The sequence below is a fragment of the Diaporthe citri genome, assembly GCF_014595645.1.
Source record: "Diaporthe citri strain NFHF-8-4 chromosome Unknown scaffold_12, whole genome shotgun sequence".
Lineage (NCBI taxonomy): Eukaryota > Fungi > Ascomycota > Sordariomycetes > Diaporthales > Diaporthaceae > Diaporthe > Diaporthe citri.
Genome location: NW_025064857.1, coordinates 605,591 through 630,593, shown reverse-complemented (window position 1 = coordinate 630,593; position 25,003 = coordinate 605,591). Strand labels below are relative to the sequence as shown.

At 55.4% G+C, this 25,003-nt stretch overlaps 8 protein-coding genes across 8 annotated transcripts; 5 read left to right on the top strand and 3 right to left on the bottom strand.

The window, feature by feature from the left end:
* Nucleotides 1-1,843: 1,843 nt before the first annotated feature.
* INS49_004470 (uncharacterized protein) lies at nucleotides 1,844-3,388 on the top strand (the record flags this gene model as incomplete). Its single annotated transcript, XM_043165259.1, has 3 exons — nucleotides 1,844-2,045; nucleotides 2,129-2,504; nucleotides 2,635-3,388. 3 exons carry the CDS (start codon nucleotides 1,844-1,846, stop codon nucleotides 3,386-3,388), a joined length of 1,332 nt encoding a protein of 443 aa, XP_043017974.1.
* Nucleotides 3,389-5,119: 1,731 nt separating this feature from the next.
* Nucleotides 5,120-5,857, bottom strand: INS49_004469 (uncharacterized protein; the record flags this gene model as incomplete). Its single annotated transcript, XM_043165258.1, has 2 exons — nucleotides 5,120-5,480; nucleotides 5,838-5,857. 2 exons carry the CDS (start codon nucleotides 5,855-5,857, stop codon nucleotides 5,120-5,122), a joined length of 381 nt encoding a protein of 126 aa, XP_043017973.1.
* A 579-nt stretch (nucleotides 5,858-6,436) lies between these two features.
* On the top strand, nucleotides 6,437-8,101 carry INS49_004468 (uncharacterized protein; the record flags this gene model as incomplete). The annotated part of the gene is made up of 2 exons (XM_043165257.1): nucleotides 6,437-6,610; nucleotides 6,695-8,101. 2 exons carry the CDS (start codon nucleotides 6,437-6,439, stop codon nucleotides 8,099-8,101), a joined length of 1,581 nt encoding a protein of 526 aa, XP_043017972.1.
* Nucleotides 8,102-9,074: 973 nt separating this feature from the next.
* On the top strand, nucleotides 9,075-10,151 carry INS49_004467 (uncharacterized protein; the record flags this gene model as incomplete). Its single annotated transcript, XM_043165256.1, has 1 exon — nucleotides 9,075-10,151. The coding sequence occupies one exon, from the start codon at nucleotides 9,075-9,077 to the stop codon at nucleotides 10,149-10,151; it is 1,077 nt and encodes a 358-aa protein (XP_043017971.1).
* A 1,032-nt stretch (nucleotides 10,152-11,183) lies between these two features.
* Nucleotides 11,184-16,677, top strand: INS49_004466 (uncharacterized protein; the record flags this gene model as incomplete). Its single annotated transcript, XM_043165255.1, has 4 exons — nucleotides 11,184-12,284; nucleotides 12,365-12,502; nucleotides 14,047-15,233; nucleotides 15,300-16,677. 4 exons carry the CDS (start codon nucleotides 11,184-11,186, stop codon nucleotides 16,675-16,677), a joined length of 3,804 nt encoding a protein of 1,267 aa, XP_043017970.1.
* Nucleotides 16,678-16,878: 201 nt separating this feature from the next.
* Nucleotides 16,879-17,677, bottom strand: INS49_004465 (uncharacterized protein; the record flags this gene model as incomplete). The annotated part of the gene is made up of 3 exons (XM_043165254.1): nucleotides 16,879-17,049; nucleotides 17,238-17,539; nucleotides 17,653-17,677. The coding sequence occupies 3 exons, from the start codon at nucleotides 17,675-17,677 to the stop codon at nucleotides 16,879-16,881; spliced, it is 498 nt and encodes a 165-aa protein (XP_043017969.1).
* A 3,422-nt stretch (nucleotides 17,678-21,099) lies between these two features.
* INS49_004464 (uncharacterized protein) lies at nucleotides 21,100-22,571 on the top strand (the record flags this gene model as incomplete). The annotated part of the gene is made up of 3 exons (XM_043165253.1): nucleotides 21,100-21,363; nucleotides 21,440-21,822; nucleotides 21,875-22,571. 3 exons carry the CDS (start codon nucleotides 21,100-21,102, stop codon nucleotides 22,569-22,571), a joined length of 1,344 nt encoding a protein of 447 aa, XP_043017968.1.
* Nucleotides 22,572-22,987: 416 nt separating this feature from the next.
* On the bottom strand, nucleotides 22,988-24,452 carry INS49_004463 (uncharacterized protein; the record flags this gene model as incomplete). Its single annotated transcript, XM_043165252.1, has 6 exons — nucleotides 22,988-23,007; nucleotides 23,065-23,101; nucleotides 23,172-23,333; nucleotides 23,402-23,477; nucleotides 23,583-23,926; nucleotides 23,997-24,452. 6 exons carry the CDS (start codon nucleotides 24,450-24,452, stop codon nucleotides 22,988-22,990), a joined length of 1,095 nt encoding a protein of 364 aa, XP_043017967.1.
* Between the last annotated feature and the right edge of the window lie 551 nt (nucleotides 24,453-25,003).

Sequence of the window (25,003 nt, the reverse complement as noted above, 5' to 3'; positions counted from 1 at the left end):
TGCTGCCGTGCAAGCAAGCAGCAACTAGCCAGCTAGTTCGAGAGCCGACGGATCTTAGTGCACATAAGCATAACACGTGGAACGGCGCCTCGGGAACTCCGATGTCACGTCTTTTGCAGAACACAAGTGGTGGACTGGGTGATCACATCGCCATTGCGTAGAGACCCGACAGTTGACGATTTTGCACAATATCTAAGACGCCAGCTGCGAGCTTACTTGCCGACCTTCCACTCTGGGGGTCGATGGTATCTCTTGGCAGGGGCTCGTAGCCTGGGGGACGCACCGGATCAGATTGCTTGTTCCGACGAGGTCGGGAATTCGGAACGCGCCTATGCAGGATTTTTGCATTTGTAGCTGGTACATCCCCACAAACCGGTCCCACAGACTGTGGGGATTAAGCAAACGAAAAAAAAAATCATCAGTCGATTTATGTGAGCCGACGAGATCGTGCCATAACTATTATCAAGCATTGGAAATCACTGCTTGCCTTGCCTAGGTGCTGCCCGCCCGCTCAGCTATGTAATAACAAACGGGATCGTCCCAGATTCACGATGGGGCCCTGGTCCGCAGGCGATGTCGGGTGTGGCTGCCGCAGTCGTGTGGACCCGCCGTACGAGAGAGCAAACCCCCCCCCCCCCCAAACAGTGGGATCTTGGGCATTTGTGGGACATGGGACGTCTGAATGTGTGGGATGTGTGGGATCGTGGGATAAGTCCCCTCCCATCTACACTCTGGGGCCTGGAAGAAGTTGGCGCTCGCTGCGCGGGCGGGCGCGAGCGAGAAGGTCCATGCTGTGGTCTTTGGACATCTTGGACCCAGTGTTTCGCAACAAGCTACAAGAGGGCTCCACACAAACCCATCGACAGATCAGAACTTACCATGCCACGGGGAATTCCCCGCAGTCAGAAATGATCATGTCTGCACTAATCTCGAACGGTGCATCTCAACATCGCTGCTGCATCAGGGGCAAAGGGGTTATTTGACATGCAGCAGCAAGTTGCAAGGAATTCTGGATGAACACATGGCGGCGATGCTATGTAGATACACGGCCAAGCATGCACCGATTCATAGCCGCGTTTTCCAAGGTGGCAGCGTGCCATTGTCAACAATATCAACGTTTGCCTCGCGTGGCGCACGTCATTTTGAGTGCCGAGGAACATGGGCGCCCAGCCACCATGGATCGATAGGGCCAGTGGGGCCTTGTGCTACGGACGATGCGACCCGAGACGGGAGCGCGGAAAACATGGCTCAGGGAGTCTGGGAGCGTCTGCCTGCCCTGAGTAGGGCGTTTTGTCTGGGCTGCTTCGTATCTCTGCTACCTCCTTCCACAAAAGGAGAGGATCCTATGGGTGTGGGTATGACAGGTAATCATCTCGCCTCCTGGGCCCGGTGAATATACCCAGATTGTCAATGTGGAGCAAGAGGCGCCTGCGGCCAAGGTGCGGGTCCCCATCTGCCGCTGCGGGCGCACTGCGGCCAAAAGCGGCCAAGGAATAGGGGACCGACATAACACCTGATAGGTAGGTGAAATCTTTTCTGGTCTGGTACGATATTGCCGCAGCGTTGCTCAAATGTTTACTACCTACCCATGCCTGCGTGCATGCATGTTGCAAGGCTCTGCATGCCCACGGTATTGATCATATCCGGTGGTCCCCCTAGGCGCCCTTGCCACATGATACACCTGCACCTAGACAAGCGCGTGTACCAAGGTCCGACATCTGACCCTCGTTCCGGAGGATTGACCTCAAGTGGCTGCCGCGTCGACAGAGCCGGATATCAGATCTCGTGAGCTTCGAGCTAACCACCGCGGAAACCTGGACGCTCGCCAACACAAGCTGCTATCATGGCTGCTTCATCAGAGCAAGATGCAGAGAGACAGGTGTCGCCGGCGACAAACGATACCGTAGAGAAGGAAACACCGAAGGACATTTTCGAGACGGCTTCCTCAACGCCTGAGGTCAAGCCAGTGCGCACAATACCCAATGGCGGCCCTCAAGCATGGCTCCAGGTCGTGGGCGCCTTCTTCCTCTATTTCAACACATGGGGTGAGTATTCACCAGCCACACAGGACAACTCGATCCAGCTCATACCCAGCGGAACCCACAGCTGACAGCACAAACCCAAAAAGGCCTCCTCTCCAGCTACGGCACCTTCCAGGCATACTACGAGACGAGCCTGCTCAAGGGCTACACCGCCTTCGAGATCTCGACTATCGGCTCCGTGCAGAGCTTCCTGCTCGTCTTCCTCGGCTTCGTCACGGGCCCCATCTACGACGCGGGCTACTACCGCTACCTGCTGGGCGCGGGCTCCCTGCTCGTCGTCTTCGGCACGCTGATGCAGAGCATCTGCTCCGAGTTCTGGCAGCTCCTCCTCGCGCAGGGGTTCTGCATCGGGATGGGCTGCGGCTGCCTGTCCATCATGTCCGTCGCCATCACCGCCTTCTGGTTTAACACGAGGCTGCCCATCGCGAACGGGATCGCTGCCTGCGGGAGCGGCGTCGGCGGGTCAGTACCATTCTTGATTTGCTCACTCGGCGCGGTCTTCTCCACCCGTGGTCCCCCCTGCCCTCCCCCCTCCACCCATTTTGCGGGTTTGCGTGACAGGAAATACTGACTCGAAGTGGGAATTTTGCAGTGTCGTCTTCCCGATCGTCGTCAAAAATCTGCTGCCGACCATCGGCTTCGCGTGGACCGTCCGCGCGGTGGCCCTCATCGTCCTGGTCACGCTGGCGATCTGCAACGTCGTCCTGCGCGGCCCGGGCGCGTCGGCCAAGCGGCGGGCCCTCGTCCACCGGGAGTCGCTTGCCGACTGGCCCTACGTGGCCCTCATCTTTGCGTACTTCACCGTCTTCCTGGGCCTGTACACGCCCTTCTTCTACGTCGAGAGCTTCGCCGTGGGGACGGGCATCACGTCCGAGAACACGGCCTTCTACCTGCTGGCCGTCGTGAACCTGTCGTCTATCTTCGGCCGGATCATCCCGAATATCCACCTGGCTGATATCATGGGCCCGATGAACATGATCATGGTGACTATGGCTATTCTAGCTGTGACGAGTCTGGGCTTCATCGGTGTCAAGAATGTCGCCGGGGTCTTTGTGATATCGGTCGTGTACGGCTTCTTCACGGGCACTTTCTTTGCTCTCCAGCCGACGATCTTTGTGCGCTTGACGGGGGACATGAGCGTCATGGGGACACGATTCGGCATGGCTTTCTCCATCATGTCGTTCGGGCTGCTCATAGGTAGCCCCATCAGTGGGGTGCTGCAGCGGTCGTTTGGGTCTTATAATGCCAGTTGGGTCTGGGCGGCAATCACTTTGGCGGGGGGCTCGGCTTTACTCGGTGTCTCGAGGACTCTCAAGGTCGGTCCACGCGTGGGCATCAAGATCTGAGTTTTGAGCTCCCTAGGCAACGCAAAAGGATAGTACTAATGGAAATGTTTACATTCGTGATCAATCTAGTCGTTCAACCCACCCGCAACCTGCTGCAACCTGCTCGTGTAATCGGCGGAAATGTGACTTGATGCATAACCCGCCAAAAAGCCTGCACAACTTACGAAGCCGGGTAGGCAGTGGCAGCACTATCCTGAGATCTACACATAACCCATATTCACATCAAATGCATTACTATAGTCACCAGTCGATATTTTCCGCATGCCGAACGATGCAGAATTTATTGATTGTACCGCATCGACGTCGAAGGCGTGAATTGCGGACAGCTGTACATCATATCGTGATGACAGCGGCTTTATACTCGTGTCGTTGGTCTCAGGTATGCTCGCGCAGGGGTACACTTCTCTGGCTATTAACGGAAGCAGTTTGGAGAGCACGTAGGCAAATCTCAAGACATCCTGAATCCCAAATTTACCAGCTAACTTCAGCAATTATCTACTCGCCTTCGTTGATCGATCGTTTCGCCTTCAAGTTGCTAGGCTGGAGTCTCAGAGGCATTTTAACCAGATAGTATATTCAAGTAAGTATTACCCACAAAACTTTACTACATCACAAACAAGAGTAACAGGTCCTTGGGCTCCCAACGTCCTCGGAAAGACTGCGGTCAATTCAATTTATGCATTGCTTTTCCTTCAGTTCATAATTTTTCCTTATCCGTATTCTGTTGTTCGAAGTTGATGACCCCTACGGAATACATATATTGAAGCTATAGGGAAAATGGATGCACCCACTTCCCTGAGCGTGGTTTGAGGCCTCATATAGCGGCTTCCTGGATTCAGCACAAATAACGCATGTTGCCGCTTGCTGCTCCAGATATATCAGCTCGGCACATGTGAAATTGTGTTTTGCTCGAAAGGTTTTGGATTGAGGTACAATTTAAAGTGAGGGTTATATGCACGGAATGTGTTGAGGTCGAAGACACAGCAGAATTGCAACCGTACAGCAACGGTGGTCATGCAAGAGGTTGCGTTAAGCATTGATGCATGTAAGAAATAAGCACAACGTCGCAACGTAATTGGACTAAATGCCCAAGCCTCCCAGAGTATCTATCATTCACCAGTGAGAAGCTTGCACTAAGATGTCAGCACCAGAAACAGCAAGGCGTGCGCCACGTATACGCCTAAATAAGGAGCGGGAGGATCATTCCAGAACCCGTATTGCAACACGGGCAGGGATCTTGGCGGCAGGGTCAGCATCAAGATGAAAGAAAATACATAATGAGCCGCGCCTAACGACTGCAATCTTCAAGTTATTTTGACATTCTTTGACTCTCCGTTTCTCTCGTCTCCTGCGGTTTCCCAACTACCAGACCTTCGTTTAGAGAAGACGCCGTTCCAGCGCCGACTCATCACACTCGCTTCGAAAACATTAAAAGCAGCAAAATTTGCAAAACCATTGGCACAGAAACAATCAACCAATATGCTCTCCTCAACTCACCTCGCAACCCTCTCCCTGCTGGCCCCTCTCACCCCTGGCGGCCCTCGCAAGGACAGACCTCTCGGGCTGCACGACCTTCACCAGCACGGTGACCATCAACCCAACAGCGCACGAGTACGGCAACGTCTACGAGTCGCTCGTCTACTACGACCCGGACACGCTCGAGATCTGCACCGTCCCAGACTGCGGCGGCGGGCGCGCGGCGCCCAAGACGGGCGTCCCCGGGTGCCCTCTCTACTCGGGCACCGCGGCGCCGACGCCGAGCTTCCTCTCGGCCGACCCGCTGGCGCCGGCGGCGACGACGACCCCGAGCGTGGCTGCTGAGACGACTACCGCAGACTCCTCTTCCGGTGCTGGCTCAGAGTCGTCGTCGTCCTCGACGACGGCGGTGGTTGTCACGGGTGCTGATTCGCCTGCTAATGCTACTGGGGCCTCGACGACCGCGCGGGCGACTGGGGGCTCGACGGGCGTGGAGGGGACCTCGACGGGATCAGCGACGGGTGCTCCGAGCAGCTCCGTTGAGTCTTCATCTGGAGCTGTGCTGAGGGTGGCTATTGGCGGACTTCCTGGAGCTCTGGGATTGGCCGTTGCCTTTCTTGTGTGAGAATTGGACAGACTCTTGTCAGCGGGCTCAAGTGAAGGGGGGGTGGAGGGTTAAAGGCGAAGGTAATACTATGGATTCATAATATACAAGTAATTGAGGACGGCGTTCTGGCAGTTCAGTGTCTGGAGCGACACGATGTCTGTGGAAATCCCGAGCGTGAAGTTTCCCGTCCCTTGTGCTTCCAGCACCAGGTTGACTGCGCTGGATTGGCAAGTTATATTGGGACGGTCGACTTCCTCAATAAACCCGTCATTCAAAATGGTGTAGCTTACCACTAAATGTCCCTGATCGACTCAAAATAGAGGCGCATATCAATCTGTCTGCTAATTCCAACTCAGGTCGGTCTACCTGGCAGGGGATTCGAGCATGGGGCGGACTGATCCTTGAAGCCGACAGTCCACTCTGCCTTTTGATTGCTTTCGCTACTGCTGTCTTGTCCTCAAGTCGTATTTTACCTCGGAATCGTCTTTGAGGGGTGTTCGTGCCCTCGACTCCCAATTTTGAACGTAATATCTAGTTACACCAAGCTCCTTGATCAAGCTGGTCAGTTTCAACGATATCTTGGACCTCCATGTGCGCGGCGGATGAGGCCGAAACTTTGGTGGCAATGTCGCTGATGCTGCTTTTCGAAATGAGGTGAAATCTGGTTGAAGTGAAGGGACGGAAGCTGTCCAAGGTAGCAAACAAGCTTCATCCAAAGCATGGCACAAACAGACCTCTAGGGCGAGTCACAGCTCAATGGCCATGACCCAATTCTGAGTTCTCCTTGTACGTTCTCGTCCTCTTTTGCTCTCTCACCACACCCACGCAACAGCTCTTGAAAGCAAACGTTGAAGACTTTCGTCTTAATCGACGTTCTTGACATCGGCAAGTCAGCCAAAGCTGTCATTTTCACCCTCGATCAACGCTCTGTATTCTCCCTTTGGACGAGATTTGGTGAATCAGCAATGGCTTCCGATCGCATCGCTTACAATGTCCTCCAGACGACCATGGCTCGCCAACGCGTGATGGTCTACGACCTCTACGGCCTGTTGGGCGTGTCTCCAAACGTCGACGAGGACGGCCTCCGTGCCGCTTACGACTCAATCACCCAGACCCTGCAGCAGGTTCCAAGCGACGTGGTAAGTACCTGGTCACTCAATGCTCTTTCCCTTTTCCCAGTCGAGTCCTGTCGTAACAAGCCTCCTGCTAACACTCCACTCCAGATCAACGCGGCCTACTCGGTCCTTGCCAACCCGTTCAAGCGAGCACAGTACGACCGCGACCGTCTGGAGTACCTGTACAGGCAATTCAGCAACCACGAGTCATTCCCTCCAACGACCAGCATCCCTCCTGCAAACATCAAGGGCCGAGATGACCAGATCCAGGTCTACACCGCGACCCTCGTCGAGCGCGTCAAGGACCCCATCGAGGACAAGAAGAAGGCCATCAGCCGCCGCATCGAGACCATCCGCAACGAGCTGGACGAGTTCAACGAGACCTCAGGCAGGCAGCGCCAGGACTGGGCCACCAGCAACAACCGCGTGCTCCGCATGGCCGGCAACGCGCTCTGCGAGGTCGTCGTGTGCGCCGAGGAGGACCTGCGCATGCTCGAGGACGAGCTCGGCAGGATCGACGGCAAGCTCTCGCCCAGGGACCCCGACGGCCCTGCCGGTCGCGTCACGAGCAGCGGATGTTACGGAAGCGAGATCATGGCCATGCCCACCGGCACCGCGACGGGCACCATGATGCCTCCCGACAGCCAGCCGCGCGTGCTTATGAATAGAAACGTCCCCAGCCTCCCTCGCAGCCCTACCGTCCGCTTCCTGCCCCAGTCAGCCAGCAAGCTGGGCATCGATGGAACCACCAGGGACACCCCCTCAAGCGAGGCCAGCCAGGAGGCAAAGGAGGCCGACGGCAATGATCGTGTCAACGACTTCCTCCTCGGCCCGACCAACGGTCGCCTGCAGCCCTACCGCTGGCCCGAGGCCAACAACAACGCCATGGCAACAACCCAAGCCGCGACCCAGATCCCGCACGCCCGCGCCGCCTCCCTGCTGGAGAAGCTGAGACAGTCCACAGATCAGGAGCGAGTTGGTGCCAACAACAACAACAACAACCCTCCGGCAGGCGGCGCAATGGGCCTCGTGGCCTGGCAGCGCCTCAACGGGCCCGGCAACCCGCAAGACAGCCCCGAGACCACCCGGCGCACCCAGAGCCACCCCGACGACCTCACCGCCTACAACAGGCCCTACGAGCCGGCGCACACCCAGTCGGCCGACCAGCTGGAGCCGGCCCGCCGCCCGTCCCAGCAGCTCGACGTGCCCACCCCGCCCCAGGCGGCCTGGCGCAACTCGTGGGGCCCGGCCTTCTCCCGCGGCTTCGACGGCGCCGGTGCCGGTGCCGCACCCGGTGGAAGCTGTGGCTTCGACGTCGCGCGGCCTGCTGCGCGGGGCTTCAGTGCCACAGCGTCCAACACGGTGCTCTTCAAGGAGGTGCAGGACCGCGCTGCTGCGCTGGCCCGGGCGCCTGGCCGCTGGGTCGTTGGCGGTCCGGGCCTGACCAACTACGATGGCGGTCAAGCTGCCTCCCCCGAGGAGAAGGACAAGGGACCCGATGATCCTTTTGCCTGAGGGTTTGGATTGGAAGGCATTGCTGGATGCTGCGACAACCCTGTCTGATACGGCATTTTGATGTCTTTCTTGTCACTTGGATTGATGACGCGAGTTTCTGGATCTGTCCCATGTTGGATGGTCTACTGGAGCATGAATGGGCCCGTTGTGGCTCTACTTGAACCTGGCTTGTGATTATGGGGTCGCAGTTGAGCACTGGATCAACGTCTACTGTGCACAATAATGATAATGAATGGTATGCGGAACGCATTGAGCTGAGGATTGTTAGGTGCACCCCTCCCCTGATCTGGAGTTGGGCAGATTCCTCCATGACTTGACGACGTCTGATGGTAAGACGAAATTAATGAGAAATACACTTAGGTACACAAATTCATGTGGTTGCTCTTCGTGAGAAAAAAAGTTGTTTTGCGAGACAGTGTTGAGTCCTCACTCATTGGGCATCCGGGCCAATTCTCTGGGCTTAGTGAGAACCTTCGTGGCCGTGGGCACACTTTTAGTGCGTTATGGCGTGGTGTTTATCGCCCAGAATTGACCCTTTCATCATTTCTAGCCTGTGAGTGAGGACCTTGCGAAGCTGACTGCAAAACACAGTCCCGATAAATTGATGAAAATGCCTTGACGCCCTCAACTAGTCCCGCACCAAGCTCGGTCTAAGCCTTGACCATTCGGGCAGCGACCTTGCGAGCTAATACAAAATGAAGAATATTCGAACAAACTTTTGTAGCGACAAAGGTATTGATCGCAATTTGGCTATAGAAGAATGCACAGCTCTCTTTGTTGCAGTCATGAATGCATTCTTCCCGGCCTATTGTCATTCAATGAAGCAAGAAGCACATTGAATCCACCCACAGTCCTCACCACTGCCCTTGTCAAGACATTGTTCAAGAGGGAACACCAAGATTGGACACAGTCATTGTCCATTCACTACGAGATTGTTTAAATTGTCATCGATTCACCCACTGGCTCACTCGAGATGGCCAACATCAAGCTCTACGCTGCCCTTGTGATCGTTATAGAACGATTACCGCAAAAGGTCCAGGCACTGATACTGGTGATCTTAATCGTTGTTACTATTTACCAGATCAGCAGGCCACAAGTTGACCTCGACACGGATCACGAACTCCCATCGGCGCCATCTGAAGACCACCGAAGTTTGGAACCGGCAGCAACGACCCCAGCCTTTACCCGGCCACCATTACGCCGTCGCAACTGTTTCGTCCTTGGACCGAACGGAATAACTTCAGAGCCACTATCGTCCGACTGGGAGTTTGATTCAACTTACACATCTGACGCTGAAGGCTACGAGACCGCACCCGAAGACGAAGCCCCAGCCAGGACCATGGCAGAGAAGAGAGCCCTCGCGTACTTTGAGGATCGGCTCCGCCAGCACCGCGAATCGGTAAGCTCCGAGACAAGCGCCAGCCCTGCCGTGCAGACATCACTGACCGACGCCCAGATCAGGGAGGACCACTCCGACGTTGAGGACGCCGAAATGATCAAGCGCCGCAACGTCAAGATGCGCGAGGAGGGCGTCCGCGTCAACGTCAGCTACTCCCAGCTCACCTCTTTGAAGCCGGCTCCCGCCCCGCGACCAGCGCCGGCAGCCTTCAGCATCACCGCCATCACCGAGGGCCTGCGGGGAGGTGCCTCGGGACCAACATCCCCTCCCTCGTCCTGCTTCTCACCGCCGAGCTCGTACGTCTCCACCACACCGTGCCTTTCGGGTCTCCAGTCCCCGGCGCCAACACCCATCACCGGCACCACGACGCCCGAGCTGCCAACCGGGCCGGCGTCCGTCCCCCCCACCAGCGGCCAGGCGGGCGACGAGACTCTGTGCAGGATCGACGAGAAGATGCTTGCCGTACCCGCCGACGCGGTCAGCAGGCGGCTGCTCCGCGATGGTAGGGGTATCCTGCACCGGAGGAACAGGCTGCCGAGGAGTGCTTCGGACGCGGAGGGGGCTGTTCAGCGGACGCCCTCTCCTGTTGAGGCTGGGCTTCAGACCTCGAAGTCCGACGAGATGTGGTATCCTAGCGAAATGAACGAGTAACAATGGGCCACGGTTGGTGGACGACGAGGTCGGGAGTGAGGTGGTTGTCGATAGGGCCTTTGTTTCTTTGAGGAGAGCCGTGCGGGTAGTTTAAAATCGCCTTTATGAATGCATTGTTCTCATCGTGTCGTTGCAAGTAGCGCAGCACGCCGTGGAAACGGAGACTTGTGGGTTCATTTTGGATCTACCTATTGAGAATGTAGAGAACAAATAAAAATCGTTGCGGTCATTTCATGATATGCTGTGTGCCCTCATCTTGCTAAAACATCCTCTCCAGCGAGGATTGCGGATAATTAATTGGAATGTGGTCCCCGGCAATATCACCTGATCGAGCTCTGGAGAGAATATTGCCTGTTCCAAGGCCGAATGATTTGCCTTTGGGGCGTTGCCCAGGGAGTTTTGAATTTTGTTTGGTCACAGAATTTTGCTAAGGGTCTCTCAAAACGTCACCATTGTCCCTTGGTATTCTGGTAACAAGTGAACAGGTCGTAGTTGGTAAGCGATGATAAAGGCCGGTCCACGATCCGGCACTGCCCGAGACTGCACCCGCTGTTAACTCAGCAGGAGGGGGCAACCGGAATCATCCCATATGCCGCGGCTAGCGAGATGATCGCTGCAAGGTACGATGAACTGACCTCGTGGGCCCATATTAAGCTGAGGGCAAGTGCTGGAGATGATTGGCGTCCCCGCATCATGATCTCATTGTGCGGTAGTATTGGTCAAGGAACTAGCAGCGATCGCCGAATCTTGGCTGCGGCTTCATCCTCGCTCCCACTCGCGACAGCGTCCAAGACTGCCGGGTACAACGTCACGACTCACTTCTTGTTGCATTCAGAGGTTGATTAATCAGAATCTATGATCGCTCACACTAACGATCTTGGCTACATATCACACATTTGCGTCATGGTAAGTGCAGTCCTATTCCGTTGCTCCGCGACTTAAACGCCGCTCTGCCCCTCGGCCTCAGCTCGGCTTCTTGATCCCATCGTGCCATCTCCTGCAACGAAGAGCTTCATCTCAAAGTGCACCAAGATGATTTACTTGAGGTTGGCAGCATTCACTGCTCTGGCTGGGCTTCAACTGACCAGAGCCCAAGACCTCTCAGACTCAGGCCGATCCGGCCCGGAACTGGAGCTGGTGCATCAATACAATGACCAATGGCCAACCGGCATAGCAGTCTCATCTACGGGCCGCAAGTTCTCCAACTACCCAGGGGGCCTTGACCCAAACAACACCAACGACGGCAGCAATGGGAAATACACAGTAGCCGAGCTGTTCGACGACAGCACCGAGAAGCCCTACCCGAGCGCAGAGATAAACAACCCTCCTGGCGGAGCCATCAATTCCTCTACCACTCCTCCGTCCGGCGCCAACTACCAGGACTACCTGATCGGCGTCCAGAGCGTGGTCATCGACAGCGCAGACCGTCTATGGATCCTCGACACGGGAAGGGTCTTCACACCAGAGGGCGTGCTCGTCACGGCCAGCGTCGGCGGCGCCAAGCTGATCGGCGTCGACCTCGAGACAGACTCCATAATCAAGACCATCACCTTCCCCAACACGGTCGCCTACCCGGACACGTACCTCAACGACGTGCGCTTCGACCTCGACCCGGGCCTGACGGACAGCGGCGAGGGCGTCGCCTACATCACCGACTCGTCCAGCGAGGGCCGCACGGGTCTCATCGTCGTCGACCTCGGCTCGGGCGAGTCGTGGCGGCACCTGGATGGCAGCCCGTACGTCCAGGGGGACCGGCAGTTCCTCGCCTTCGTGTGGGGCCGCGAGCTGTATGCCGCCCAGACGGGAAAGCCCGGCTCGTTCCTGACCTTTGGCGCCGACGGGATCGCGTTGGGCGCCGACGGCAAGGACCTGTACTTTGGCGGTGTTGGCAACCGGTATCTGTATAGCATCCCCACGGAGCGCCTGCGGGACAATGGGCCCACGTCCGAGATCAAGGCGCAGGCGGCTGTGGTCAGCCGGAGCCAGAAGGGGCTTGCGGATGGATTCGAGACGGACAGCAATGGATTGATTTACCATGGCAACATGGAGGTCAACGCAGTCAACTTCTTCAGTCCCGAGAACGGGACGGATCAGATCTTCCTCCGGGATCCGAGGATCAATTGGGCTGACACTGTGAGTGGTGAATCTTCGCTCCCATATCTCCGTCATTGTGACGAGCAGTGGATGGTGATTTTGCTGACCAACCAATCCAGTTCTCGGTGGCCACAGATGGTTACCTGTATTTCACTAATAACCAGCTTGCCTTTGGCCCTGCTGTTTATCCTGGGACAGACCTGCGGCAGAGACCGTTTAGCCTTTTCAGGGCCAAGCTCCCGAATGGCGGTACCAAGGTCGGTGGAGGCTCATGACCTCACATGACAGGTGGCAGAAATTGGGGATACGCAGTGGCGAGGAGTTCAAGACAACTAGTTCCGCTTCTAAGAGATTTCTAGGATAATTTTAATATGGCTCGACTTTCGGTTCACCGTTCCGCCCCATCGCGTAGGGTTTTTTGCATCGAGCTTCTGTAACTTCACATTCTCTTCTAAGCTCTCATTGACCCATAAATAAATTTTTGGCACTTTCGTCCAACGACTACATAGGGATGGATGCGGTCGTATCCGGGCTCTAAGATACAAGTCTCAATTCCACCCAACAAGGTTGAGGCACAGGGATGTACACGCCATCGCCAAAAGTCTTGCAGGTAGAATAGGATGCGTCCTTGCCAGATGCCGGGGTTGTACAGCATGAGATCCCGCCGGCACGGCCGCCCCCCGGCGTGTTGCCCAGGGAGCTTGCTTGCGTCACTGCAGGAGGGTGAGGTATGCTCTGCGGTCTTGACCATGTTATAGTCGCCATCCCCTTGGACGGCGCACTGGAGCAGGACGGTCCGGGCCATGCTCTATTGTTCTGGGACACCAATATACATTTGCACGGTTAGTTCTTTGCTATTCGTCTAGAATAGTCTGTGAGCGGAAAAAATGACACGCTAATACTGCCAGATGCAACTTAAAGAGTACAAGCTGATTGGCTAAGCGAGGTAATATTGCTAAGTAATATAATTGCTAAACTAAACTTAAAACTTAAAAGTTAATTAGCTAAGTAAAAAAAAAAACTATTAAATTAAACTTAAACTTAAGCAGCTAAGTCATTTAAATAAAACCCCTAACCCTAATTTAAATGTGAGAGGCAAGGGCGTAAAGCCCCCCGCCGGGAGGGGGGTAAGCGCGAAGCGCGAAGGGGGGGGCATGCGAAGCAGGTGGGCCCCCCCTTTTGTTCTCTGCTATTATAGTCATGCCTATCCAGATGAATAGCTCCCAGGGCCCCGGGAGGGGCTTCCACCTGGTTTTCAAAATCTTTATTCGGCGCTAAGGATCAACATACGATAGGGACAGGGAAAGCAATGTCTACTCAAATGGTGCCGAGCACCTGATTTGCTGGTCAGGACCCGGCTGCCGGAGGGTAGCATTCTTGGCGACGCTGAATACGGAAGCTCCATCGTACGGAGAAGCTCGTATTGACCCTGGCAGGTGGGACTGCCGGAAGAATACCCACTTGGACACCTTGGACACACACGACGAGAATAAAAACCAGCAGTAGCAGACAGAAGGGAAAGGCCGTTGAAAACAGATGCTGTTCTCACAGGCTCTGCAAAGACCCGGCAGACAAAATGCTACCACTCCTAGCCGGATGTGCCCTGGGCGCGCTGCTCACCGGAGCATCCACCGCCAGGCCGACCCCAACGACCGAGGACGCGGTGGTCCCGGGCGCGTACATGATTGAGTTTACGGACGACCATGCAAGTTTACCAGCCCCGTCCGGAGGAACCAGGCACGGCGGAGCGGCTCAGAGACAAAGGCGCAGGGACTCGGTATGCTGACTGGCCCGGATACAGGATGCGGAAAGCTTCTATGCCGGCCTGGCCGAGCGGGAGCTGTCCGTCACGGGGCGGATGAACATGTCGTTTCCCCTGTTCCGGGGCGCTTCATTCCATCTCAAAGACGTGCCCGATGACCTGGCACACGGCCGCATCATGGACGTACCAGGGGTTAAAAACCTGTGGCCAATCCGGTCGATACCACCGCCCGACGACGAGGTGCTGTGGACTGGCAACAACCGCAGTGCCGTGCCGCCCGTTTTGAAGCGACGTCAGTCGTCACCTGCGGCCGACAAGTACATCCCTCATGTCATGACCGAGGTAGACCAGCTGCGTGCCGAGGGTTACACCGGCAAGGGCATCCGGATCGGCGTCATTGATGTCGGCGTCGATTACACCCACCCGGCGCTCGGCGGCTGCTTTGGCGAAGGGTGTCTGATCTCGTATGGCTACGACTTTGTTGGCAATAATTATACGGGTGCTGCCGATACGCCTCAACCGGATGCGGATCCCATGGATTCTTGTAGCGGACATGGCACGCACGTCTCAGGCATTATCGCGGCGCAGGTCAACGACATGGGGTTCACGGGCGCAGCGCCGGACGTGACGCTGGGCATGTACAAGGTGTTTGGCTGCACGGGCAGCAGCGACACAGACATCGCGGTGGCCGCGCTGAACCGGGCGTTCGAAGACGGTAGCGACGTCATCTCGATGAGCATCAGCCGCACGTCCGGCTGGAGCGAGGATCCCGTTGCCGTGGCCGCCCAGAGAATTGTTGAGGCCGGCGTGCCTTGTGTCCTGGCGGCCGGGAACAGTGGCTCGGGCGGCCTCTTCCTGGCCGGCGCCGGGGCGACCGGAAAAGGCGTCACATCGGTAGGGTCGGTCGACTCGACTGAGCTTGGTCTCGTCTTGGTGCGCGGGTCGTTTGCCACTCAGGGCTCCAGCAACGCATCCAGGCCTACTGAGCCATTTGGATGGGAGCCCGGTACGCCAGCCTTTGGAAATGTGTCGTTGCCATTGTACGCCATGAGCAACAACACGAGTGTTGAGGATGACGCTTGCAACCCGCTTCCCGACAGTACTCCCGACCTTTCTGGATATGTCACGCTCGTCCGCCAGGGATTTTGCAGCGACTCCATCAAGGCACAAAACATTGCTGCCAAGGGAGCACGGTACATGATGGCGTATTCGTACTTTGAGGACCCGTAAGTAAAATGCCCAAGTTGGAACTGCTGGGTCCCGGACCTCTTTGGCTGATCTTGCACACGTAGGACCTCTCTTAGCGGACCATTGGTAGGAGAAGAGGAGCCTAGGATCGTTGGAACCGGAGCCGTTACCGCAGCACAAGCAGCAGAGTGGGTTGACTCTCTCAACGAGGGTAACGTCGTGACTATCGATATCGTAGCCCCAGCGCAAGCGGGCAACGTCGTCGAATCGACTCCGAACAACAACAGCGGGGGAGCCATGAGCCTGTTCTCATCGTGGGGTCCGACGTGGGAGATGGACCTGAAGCCGACCTTTTCCGCGCCCGGAGGATATATCCTGTCCACTTGGCCGCTTGCCCTCGGCGGCTATGCGATCCAGTCCGGCACGTCCATGTCCACGCCCTTGGTCGCTGCTATCTTTGCGCTCATCGGACAGGCCCGACAAGACTTTGACCCCCAGACCCTGAACAACCTGGTCACGACAACAGCTGCGCCGGTTGACTGGTATGATGGGAATGTGATACACAGTGATGTACTCGCTCCGCCGACGCAACAGGGAGGTGGTTTGGCACGGGCACATCGGGCCGCGCACGCGACGACGTTGGTCAGCGTCTCGAGCATCTCTTTCAACGACACTGCCAACTTTATTCCCAGTGGGAACTTCACTATCAACAACCAAGGCGCTGAACCAGTGACGTACAGTCTCAGGACGGTCGAGGCGGAAACAATGTTCACATTCAACCCAGGGAACGACTACCCGGCCTATTTCCCAAACCCCACAGCAAACAGCACCGCCAAATTAAGCTTTTCAGCGTCCGAAGTTACCGTCCCTGCTGGTGGCTCGGTCGAGATCACCGTATCGTGCGAGCCTCCCGCGGTGGACGGGGCCCGCCTAGCCGTGTACAGCGGCTACGTCACGCTCAATGGCGCGAACGAGACATTGTCGATCCCCTACATTGGTGCCGTTGGCAGCCTGCATGCAGCCAAGGTGCTTGACGACGACTACGTCTACCTCTCACACTGGAACGACGGCAGCCTGGCACCCTCTGCGGGCAACGAGACATTCGTGTTGCCCAGGCCTACAGCCACAACACCCGTGGCCAACTCCGGCTCCGCGATCGGCTACCCGGCCACCGTCATCCAGCTCAATGTCGGCACGGCCCTGCTGCGGTGTGACCTTGTGCCTGCCACTTCTGGCGGCAACACGACGGCGGAAATAGACGAGGCACAGGCCCTGGGCACGTTTGGTATCTTCCCTATGGAATATGTGCCGCGGGCGTACTTCATCAATGCATTCACTGGCATGCTGACGGACGGAACAATAGTCCCGGAGGGTACATACTCGTTTGTAGTCCGGGCGCTCAAGATATTTGGGGATCTTGAAGCACGCGATGACTACGAAGTGCTTAGGACGGTGTCGTTCACTCTCAAGTACCAAGCTTAATGTTTCAATGTAGATGGTATATAAGTAGCTTCATCCTTATTGTAGATATTACATACACACTGAGTACTTATGAAGAAGGGGTACCGAGACCACTTAAGAGCCACAGAGCTTTGATTATAGACGTGCTGTAGGTACTTTCTCATTCTCTTTCCTGGCCTGTTCAGCAAGCACTCTCCTGAGCAGTGCCACTCGCTCATGTATTCAATGTTTCAGATCCTTCTCCATCTCCCCATCCCCTTTATAGCTATCAGCCAGAACGATGACTGCTTTTGGTAGCTCAGTCGCCCGCTGCTCGCTGTATACTCCTACCACGGCCACGTCAGCGACGGCTGGGTGCGCGAGCAGCAGGCCCTCGAGCTCTGCCGGTGCAACCTGGAAGCCGTTGGTACTTGGTCAGCTCCTTCACGGTCGGTGACGTTCGGTCCCTTGATGCAGATCTCCCCTTTCCTACCTTGGTCGACTTCCTTGCCATCTGCCATGATTCTCATTGACATGGATGAGACGAGACGGCCACTGCAGCCGATAGGCTTGTTCCAATCCCCCAGCCTCTGAGAGCATACCAGTGGTGACGCTTCGCTGAGTCCGTAGCCTTGCTTGACAGGCACCTTGAGGCGCTCGTGTATTGCTTCAATTAGCTCATTCTCCATCGGCGCTGCAGATGAGTGCAACATTCGCAGGGAACTTAGGTCGTATTTGCTGACCATGGGGTTCTTTGCAGGTGCGACGCCAACCGGCGGAACGATGTAGGCATAAGTGATCTTCTCTCGCTGTATAGTGTCGCAGAACGCTTCGAGACTGAACTGTTTCATGACATAGATGGTGGTCCCCTCGTAAAGTGGACTAAGAACCAAGAGAGCGATTCCTGGTCACATTGTTAGTTATCAGCCGCGATCGGGAAATGCTTCGAGTCTTGTACGTCCCATAAATGTGATACATTGGTAGAAATCCAAGGCCCCGATCGTTTTTCCAGTTTACCACGCCAGGGTCTGCGGTGCTTCATTGGATTATGTTTGCGACAATGTTCTCGTGGGTCAACAAGACCCCCTTGGGAAGTCCTGTAGTCCCTGAAGAGAACACAAGGAAACACAAATCGCTCGGCTTGTTTGTGACCATTTCGATGCTTGTTGACGAGCCTCGCAAGCTCAAAGCATGCTGAAATCGGCGTTCCGGATCGTGATCGCCCACGAGGAGAATCTTGTCCAGGGGTAAGCCAACAGCCAGCGCCGCTTCGCAGGCAACCTTGAGGCTAGCCACGTTGGTCACGAGAGCCTTCGCCTGAGAAGTTCTCAACAGCGACACCAGTTCCTCAGTTGTGTGCTTGTGGTTGACCGGGCAGACAACCCCACCTGCAAACCAAGTGCCAAACGTGACTGGGGCGACGTCGGCGGAGTTCGGTGTCATCAAGGCCAGTAACTTATGTCCCCCCTTTTCCATTTCCAGTGTTGGAGAAGACCTTTTCCGAACGCCTCTGCGGCTTGACGTATGGCGCGGAACGTGAATCTCTTTTGGGTTGCAAGGTCCACGTAGATGACTGCTCGTGTGCTGTTGCGGGGTCAACCTGTGATACACGCACCATGAATGCTGACAAGTCCGATCAAAAAGATACGTACCATGTTCCTCGGGAAACTCGCGATCATTTCGCGAGAATATCAGAGTCCACACATCTACGGGAGGCAAAGCGATCGGTGGATAGGTAGACTCAATAGGCATGCTCTCAAATGTTGAACTCGAGCCGGGTTTGCGAGGATGAGCGTGGATGTGATAAAGGTACGTCCAAAACGTATGAGATTAGACTAGGAAACCTAGCGGTAGCAGGAGATCCAAGTCAAATAGAGTAGAGGAACAGATCTTATTGTAACAGATAGTGCTGACCTACCGATCTCTTCGCGATTTAGGTCTGCATTACGTTGTGTCTCGGCAGTGGATTTGTTGATTAGCCGTAGGCGGCCAGCACCTCGATCCGAAACCCTATCTGGGTAGAAAGCGGCCGCTTCGTTGGAACGTTGACGTAATCACTGATATTCTTGCTTTTTGTCCATCGCCCACGGCCAAGTCCAATCCACTAAGAATTCATTCTTCAGAGAGACCTGATTTTACATTGAAAGACTGCAGCTCTTGTTCAGAGTGACGGGTTTCTGTGTCTCTCGACCAGACATCACAGCCCAGGCCTTAAAACCAGCACTTGCTCTCAGGCTTCGGCACTATGCGGGGACCCGAGGGTGGAAAGCTCAACATTTATTTTGATTGTGGTATGCCCGCTCTCTAAGCTCTCAACCGCCATTCCCGTGTGCTACCGTAACCATATCATCTTAGTGTCCCCTTACTCATGGTTCGGGTTCACCAACACTGTTCGCTTCCGCCCACTCCTTGAAGCCTATGGAGTTTCTGTAGAGATACTTCCATTCTTCCGCGGAGGGGCTCGCGACAGCGTGGGCAACCCTTACACGCCACCCCTGAAAGCAAAGGAAGCAATTGGGAACCAAGACTCAAACATGACTGGGGAGATTCTGGGCCTGAAAGTCGTTCCTCCCAAAGTCTTCCCCATCTCATCCCTATTTGTGAGCTCCCCTGCCGCCTGTCCTGCCGATTGGGCTTGGGCGGAAGCTGATGATCCAGAAAGCCGGTGGGGGTTGCGACTTGGGTCAAAGACCATTATCCCGCGGACAAATTTGAGCAGACCTTTCCAGCATTTAGCGTGGCCTACTGGAGCAAAGGAATCAATATTTCGACCCCAGAGGGGATCCTTTTAGGCTCTTGAAGGTGTCTTTTCACCTGAAGAGATCAAAGAGATCATGAAATTGACCGTCTCTCCGGAGGATAAGAAGAGAGTGGTGGATCTCACGATGGCTACTGGCGCTTTTGGCGCACCTTGGATGTGGCCGTGCATGCGGATGGCCTGAGGAAGGACTGGTTCGGGAATGATCGCTGGGATCAGGTTTTTTATCATTTAGAAGTACCCTTCTCCCCCGTGAGGATCGTCCCACCTGGAGAATCAAAGGCGAAATTATGAAGCCGTGCTATATCTTGGCTGAAAGTCTGGTCCTTTCCTTCGAGTCGGCCTTGATGACTTCCCACTTTGAGATCGATGGCAAAACAGATGGTAACAGTGTAGTGAACCTCTGAGGATCACACAGAGTCGACGTATAATTACAGACTTACTGGATAGACGACTCGACCTTTTCAGCTCCTTGATCCGCGATTGCCTTTTCAATGGTAAAGGTGTTGATGACTGCCGAAGCATGGTGAGATTTGAAGGGCTTTATACTTTTTGACTAGTCCTAATTCAGATTGCTCTATCTGTGATTCAACTCAGCTGTCCCTGATACACTACTATCTGGACCTCACAACTTCCACTTTTACGATGGGCCTCTGTTCCAGAAAGGAGTAGACAACGTGGTCCTCGGATTGGCCGGACAAGAAGATACGACTAAGTTGACTCGTGGTCACTTGCACAGCACTCCACTGGGTTGAAACGGGCAAATTGGCACCCTGTAAATTAGAGATGACCATCTTGCGATTCTTGCCAAGGTGGCATGGCTTAGAGCGCTCGCCGTTCCACCGGGAGGCCTGATGAGAATAGCTTCGGGTCCACAAGCAACCACTTGTGACCGCCGCGGCCCCCGAGGCCCTCGAGAAGGTGTTGCCCATTCGTACAAATCTGCTGTAAAACTGCGCCCTTTCGCACCTGGAGTCGTTCGCATACTAGGGTAGCCAGCCTCCATCTCTTCCAGTCTCGATAGCTTTGGCATAAAGCATTGAGCAAAGAGAAGGCCCACCTGAACTCCGTGAACATTTCTTGACATGGCTCTAATCCAAGAAGTGCGTGAGAACCGTCCCCGATCAGAATGACCTACGGTCATCATAAATTTGCGCCCTTGATCTTCTCACATGGCTGTGTATCTGTGTGGGTGTCATTCGTGACCCAGTAATTGCGTGCTGGTTTTCTTTCTCTCCCACATGATTCACTGACCCCAATTTAACTGAGGTTGTGCCATGGATAAGAGTGCACTGTCTACCTGTCAGCCCAGGTGTATTACTACCTACATGTAATCAGCCGGGCACGGGTCGAAAGCCCTTACGCATCTCTTATAACCACCTGGCTGGGGTTGTACAGTAAGCGGCCTCAAATTCCCTGTTACTGGTTACCAGGGCCAAAGAGCGTCACGCATTGCACTCGCTAATGCAAGGCCACAGCCACCACCGCATGCACCTGGCCCCGGGGCTTAGCGGATGCTGATGCCCGACTTCTTTGCACGGGCGATGATCACAAGTATGCCCGTCTGAACCGCCTTGCAACCCGAGCCTTCTGTGATTCTTTCGTCTCGCCCCAAGATGGAAAAATATAGGTCCTCCAATCTCCTGCCACACTCTTTTTAACTTCCAGCAGCCCATTCAGTCTTCTCGTGGTCAGTGAACATAACGATGCACGAATTCACCTCGCTCGCTTTGTGCACATTGTCGGTAAACTGGACTCTGACCTTCCTGGCGTTTCTAGCCGTGCTGGCGATTTGCTGGTCCAGATTCTCTTTTTTGGTCATCATAACCAGGCCAGATGACATCCTCGTCCTTGTGGCCTTTCTCATCAGTACAGTCCTAGTCTCCCTATCGACATGGGCGATTGTTGATGAAGGTCAGGGCAAGCACCAACAAGACGTCTCTGCGTCCAATCTCGAGACTGCAGCAAAGGTATGTCCACATTCCATTTTGGGGAGATTTGTTCCCGTGGCCACGTGTTCTGACATGAGAAGTAAATACTGGACAGTCCCTTCTCGTCTCAGAAGCTCTATGGACTTTAGTCACAGGCATGCTACGAATCGCGGCAAGCCTGTTGATGCGCAGTCTTACCAAAGGGACCCATGATCGCGTGGTCCATCACAGCGCCATTGGGATCATGGTTCTCAGCACCGCACTAGCCACGGCTTCGATCATTCAAATCTTCCTCATCTGTCAGCCATTCGCTGCACAATGGGACCCGCAGGTCTTGGGCACATGCGGCGACCAAGTGACGTCGTTTCTTGTAATCGAAACCGCGGGGTTATTGCTCGACATTGCAATATTTACGTTGCCACCCGTCATAGTAATGCGGCTGATGACACCGACGAAGATGAAGGTTCAGCTTGTCTTGGTCTTTAACATAGGTGCTGTGTAAGTGGGCCCAACGAATTTATCATGTCACTGTAGATAGACCAAAGCACAGAAGCACAGAACGGACCTTCCTACTCCTCAGTGTACTCGTTATCACTGGGCTTCGGATGGCTGCCCTGCGCAACGCCGTCTCGCCCGACTTCACCTACTCGCAGAGCTACCTGTCCCTGCTGTCTTCGGCTGGCTGTATGACCGGAGTCATCTGCTGTGCGTCACCAGCAATACGGGCCATGTTCCAGAGAGTTCGTCAAAACAAGGCCATGACGTGGAGACCAAATATAGACTTGGAAGTCCACGTATCTGGGCCGAACTTCCTCAATACTAGGGGCACGAGGACTGAGCGGCGGGAGGAGGGACGAAGTGACCGTGACCTTGAAAAGGGATCCGACTCCGGGGCTGACGCAGACGGAGACGACCAGCGTTCATCACGCGATGCTGTCAGCGAGAGTAAGAAGACGTTTGCTCCACTTAGCGAGGAGGTGAACGCCGTAGCGGTTGCCTTGGTCGATTCCGGTCGTGTTGGTGACAACGAGCTGCCTCTGGATCAGGGCCAACTGTTCTGGATCCACCAAAAGCACGGGCAGGGATGGCTGCTTGCGCAGAACCCGAGAACGTACGAGATCGGACTTGTTCCTGAGAATTTCGTGCAACTAAGAGGAACTGTTCCCTGGGGCTGGGACAAGCAAATTGAGATGAGCAAGTACTTGCAAACCTACCTGCAACGTCGCGCTGAGCCTGGACCTCGGTAGCGTCTCACGCCCTGATGCGGTATCGACATTTACGAAGAGTTCAGTCTGCTCTTGGTGAGACAAGTCGGTCGGCTGACAAATTAGCAATTACAACTACTGTTGTGGTCTGACGACGAGTAATGAAATTTCACAATGGCTGCGCTGGATGCTGCGATTTTTATCGGGAAGTTGGTCGTAGTTAAACTTTCCAACACCTTTCCGCTGGCGCATGGACATTTTGGACCTCCAACGTATCAATTGAGACTGGCCGATCCAGAGACAAAGATTTCAGTGCTAGACCCTCAGTCTGATTGGCATTCACGGCTGGCGGCTGTATGTAGAAGCTGTATGATCGGAAGTGTTCATAGACGATACCTTCAGCAATTCTCCGCGACATTCATCCACCGTCTCTCTATAACGTAAATGGCTGCCGCCGTCTACTGGCACTGGAAATACCCTGTAAAAAGGCGTTAGCACGTGCAACAGAGAACAAAAAACCCAGCAAGCAACTTACCGTCGTTCACCTTGACGCAGGTGTACGGGCTCGCGCACTACGACAAAGTCAGCATTCCAGAGTAGATTCTGTTCAACTTCAAGAGCGTAGAAGGAAAAGTAACATACCGCTGTCGCCCCCGTCCAGCCATTCCCACCACACTGGGCCCAGTGTGGCGCGGTTCCCGAGCCTCCAGCAGCCGTAGTCGTCGAACTGGCCGAGGAGGTGGTTGTAGACGCCTGGCTCGTGGTGGTAGGTGTTCCCGGCGCTGACGTTGGGCTCACTGGCGTCTGCAGGAAGTTGACATGGTTAGATTTATACATCTCGTCAGGAGGTTTGGGAATTTGACTCATCTTACCGTAAAACCAAACCACTTGAGATCTTCCTCCGGGAACACATCAAATAGAGTGGGTGACGCCAGTGCCCAGAAAAGCCTACACGCACACCCCCGCGGTCAGCTCATTGTCCCTCCCTTCTCCCACAATCAAGTCCACACTCGTGGCAGGGCACTCACCTGGAACTTATCCCCAAACACGTACTTAGTGTACGGGCTCCGCGGGTAGTTCGCCGTGGTCGAAACAGCGGTGGTCGAGTACCCAAAGACACCAGTCCACTGCTTGATGGTCTCGTAGTAATTCTGGACGTTTAGAGTCTCGTCTGCGCTTCCGTGGTATATCTGCATCTTGGGCCGGGAGCCAGTATAACCCGGGTACATGTTCTTCACGACGTTTGTCCACTGCTGCGTCCAGACGGACTGGCCCGTCGAGCACGTCGAGTTCCAGAAGTCCGGGATGTCGTCGGCGCTCATGAAGCAGCCCGCGGGGACGCCCGCGTAGGCGATGCCCGCCGCGAAGACGTCCGGATATGTTGCGGCCAGGACGTTCTGTGTGTGTGCTGTCAGCATCGTCAACAGTTCTGAGCACGTCTCCCTTTCCCTCATCGGGTCAACATACCGTCATCATAGCACCAGACGATATCCCCGTAGCAAACACCCGGCCCCTGTCCGCGCCGTACTGCGTAGCCACAAAGTCGACCATGTTAGCAATAGAATTACTCGCGCCGCCACCGCCATGCGTGAGCGTCATCTTGCTGGCCACGTCCCAGCAGTTGTCGCGCGTGTACGGCGTCTGCGGGTAGACGACCACGAAGCCGTACGTCTCCGAGTACCGCGCCCACTGGCTGCCCTGGTAGTAGGCCTGGGCGCTGCCGCTGCACCAGTGGATGCCGACGACGACGGCGGGCTTGGCGGCGAGGTTCTTGGGCACGTACAGCCACATCCGCGCCCCCGTCGGGTTGCTGCCGTAGTTGGTCACCTCGGTGAAGGTCGCGCGAGGCACGGGCTCCGCGCCCAGGGCGAGGGACGCGAGGGCCAGGGCCCAGAGGCTGAGGAGGGTTAGCAGGTTCGTCATGGCTTGGGTTTGCGGCGGCGATGCGTACCTCGAGAACGACGATGCGCTGAGGTGATCATCGGTGCCTTTTATTTGTGGCCTGTGCTGCACCTGACAGCATCGTGCGCGTGTGGGTGATGGTTTACTGCGTTCTGAACGGCATTTGCCTTCGTTGGGCCACGCGGATTACGAAACTCCGTTCCCGAACTGATCCAGTTACATCGCCAAGTCCCTGGTCGGATGTTATTTCCGTTCGCGTTCGGTCGAGCGCATGGCTTTTCTGCTTCTTGTCCCCCCATCACAGTGGCAGGCTTTTCGAGTCGTGGTCTATTAGTCCGTCCATCGTGGCGTCCCACTTCCCCGCTCGCACTACCTCGCCGGAGATGTCACCGCCATCCCGGAGGAAGCATCGCCACATAGGCTCGGGCTCGACCGCATGGTCCACACAAACATGCAAGCTTCCTGCCATTTACAGGCTGCTACTCACGCCATTCATTCCCAGTCGCTCATTGAGTTTTTGTCAAGGTAATAATATGCCTAGTGGCACACACGACGGTCCGTAGATCCTTGGC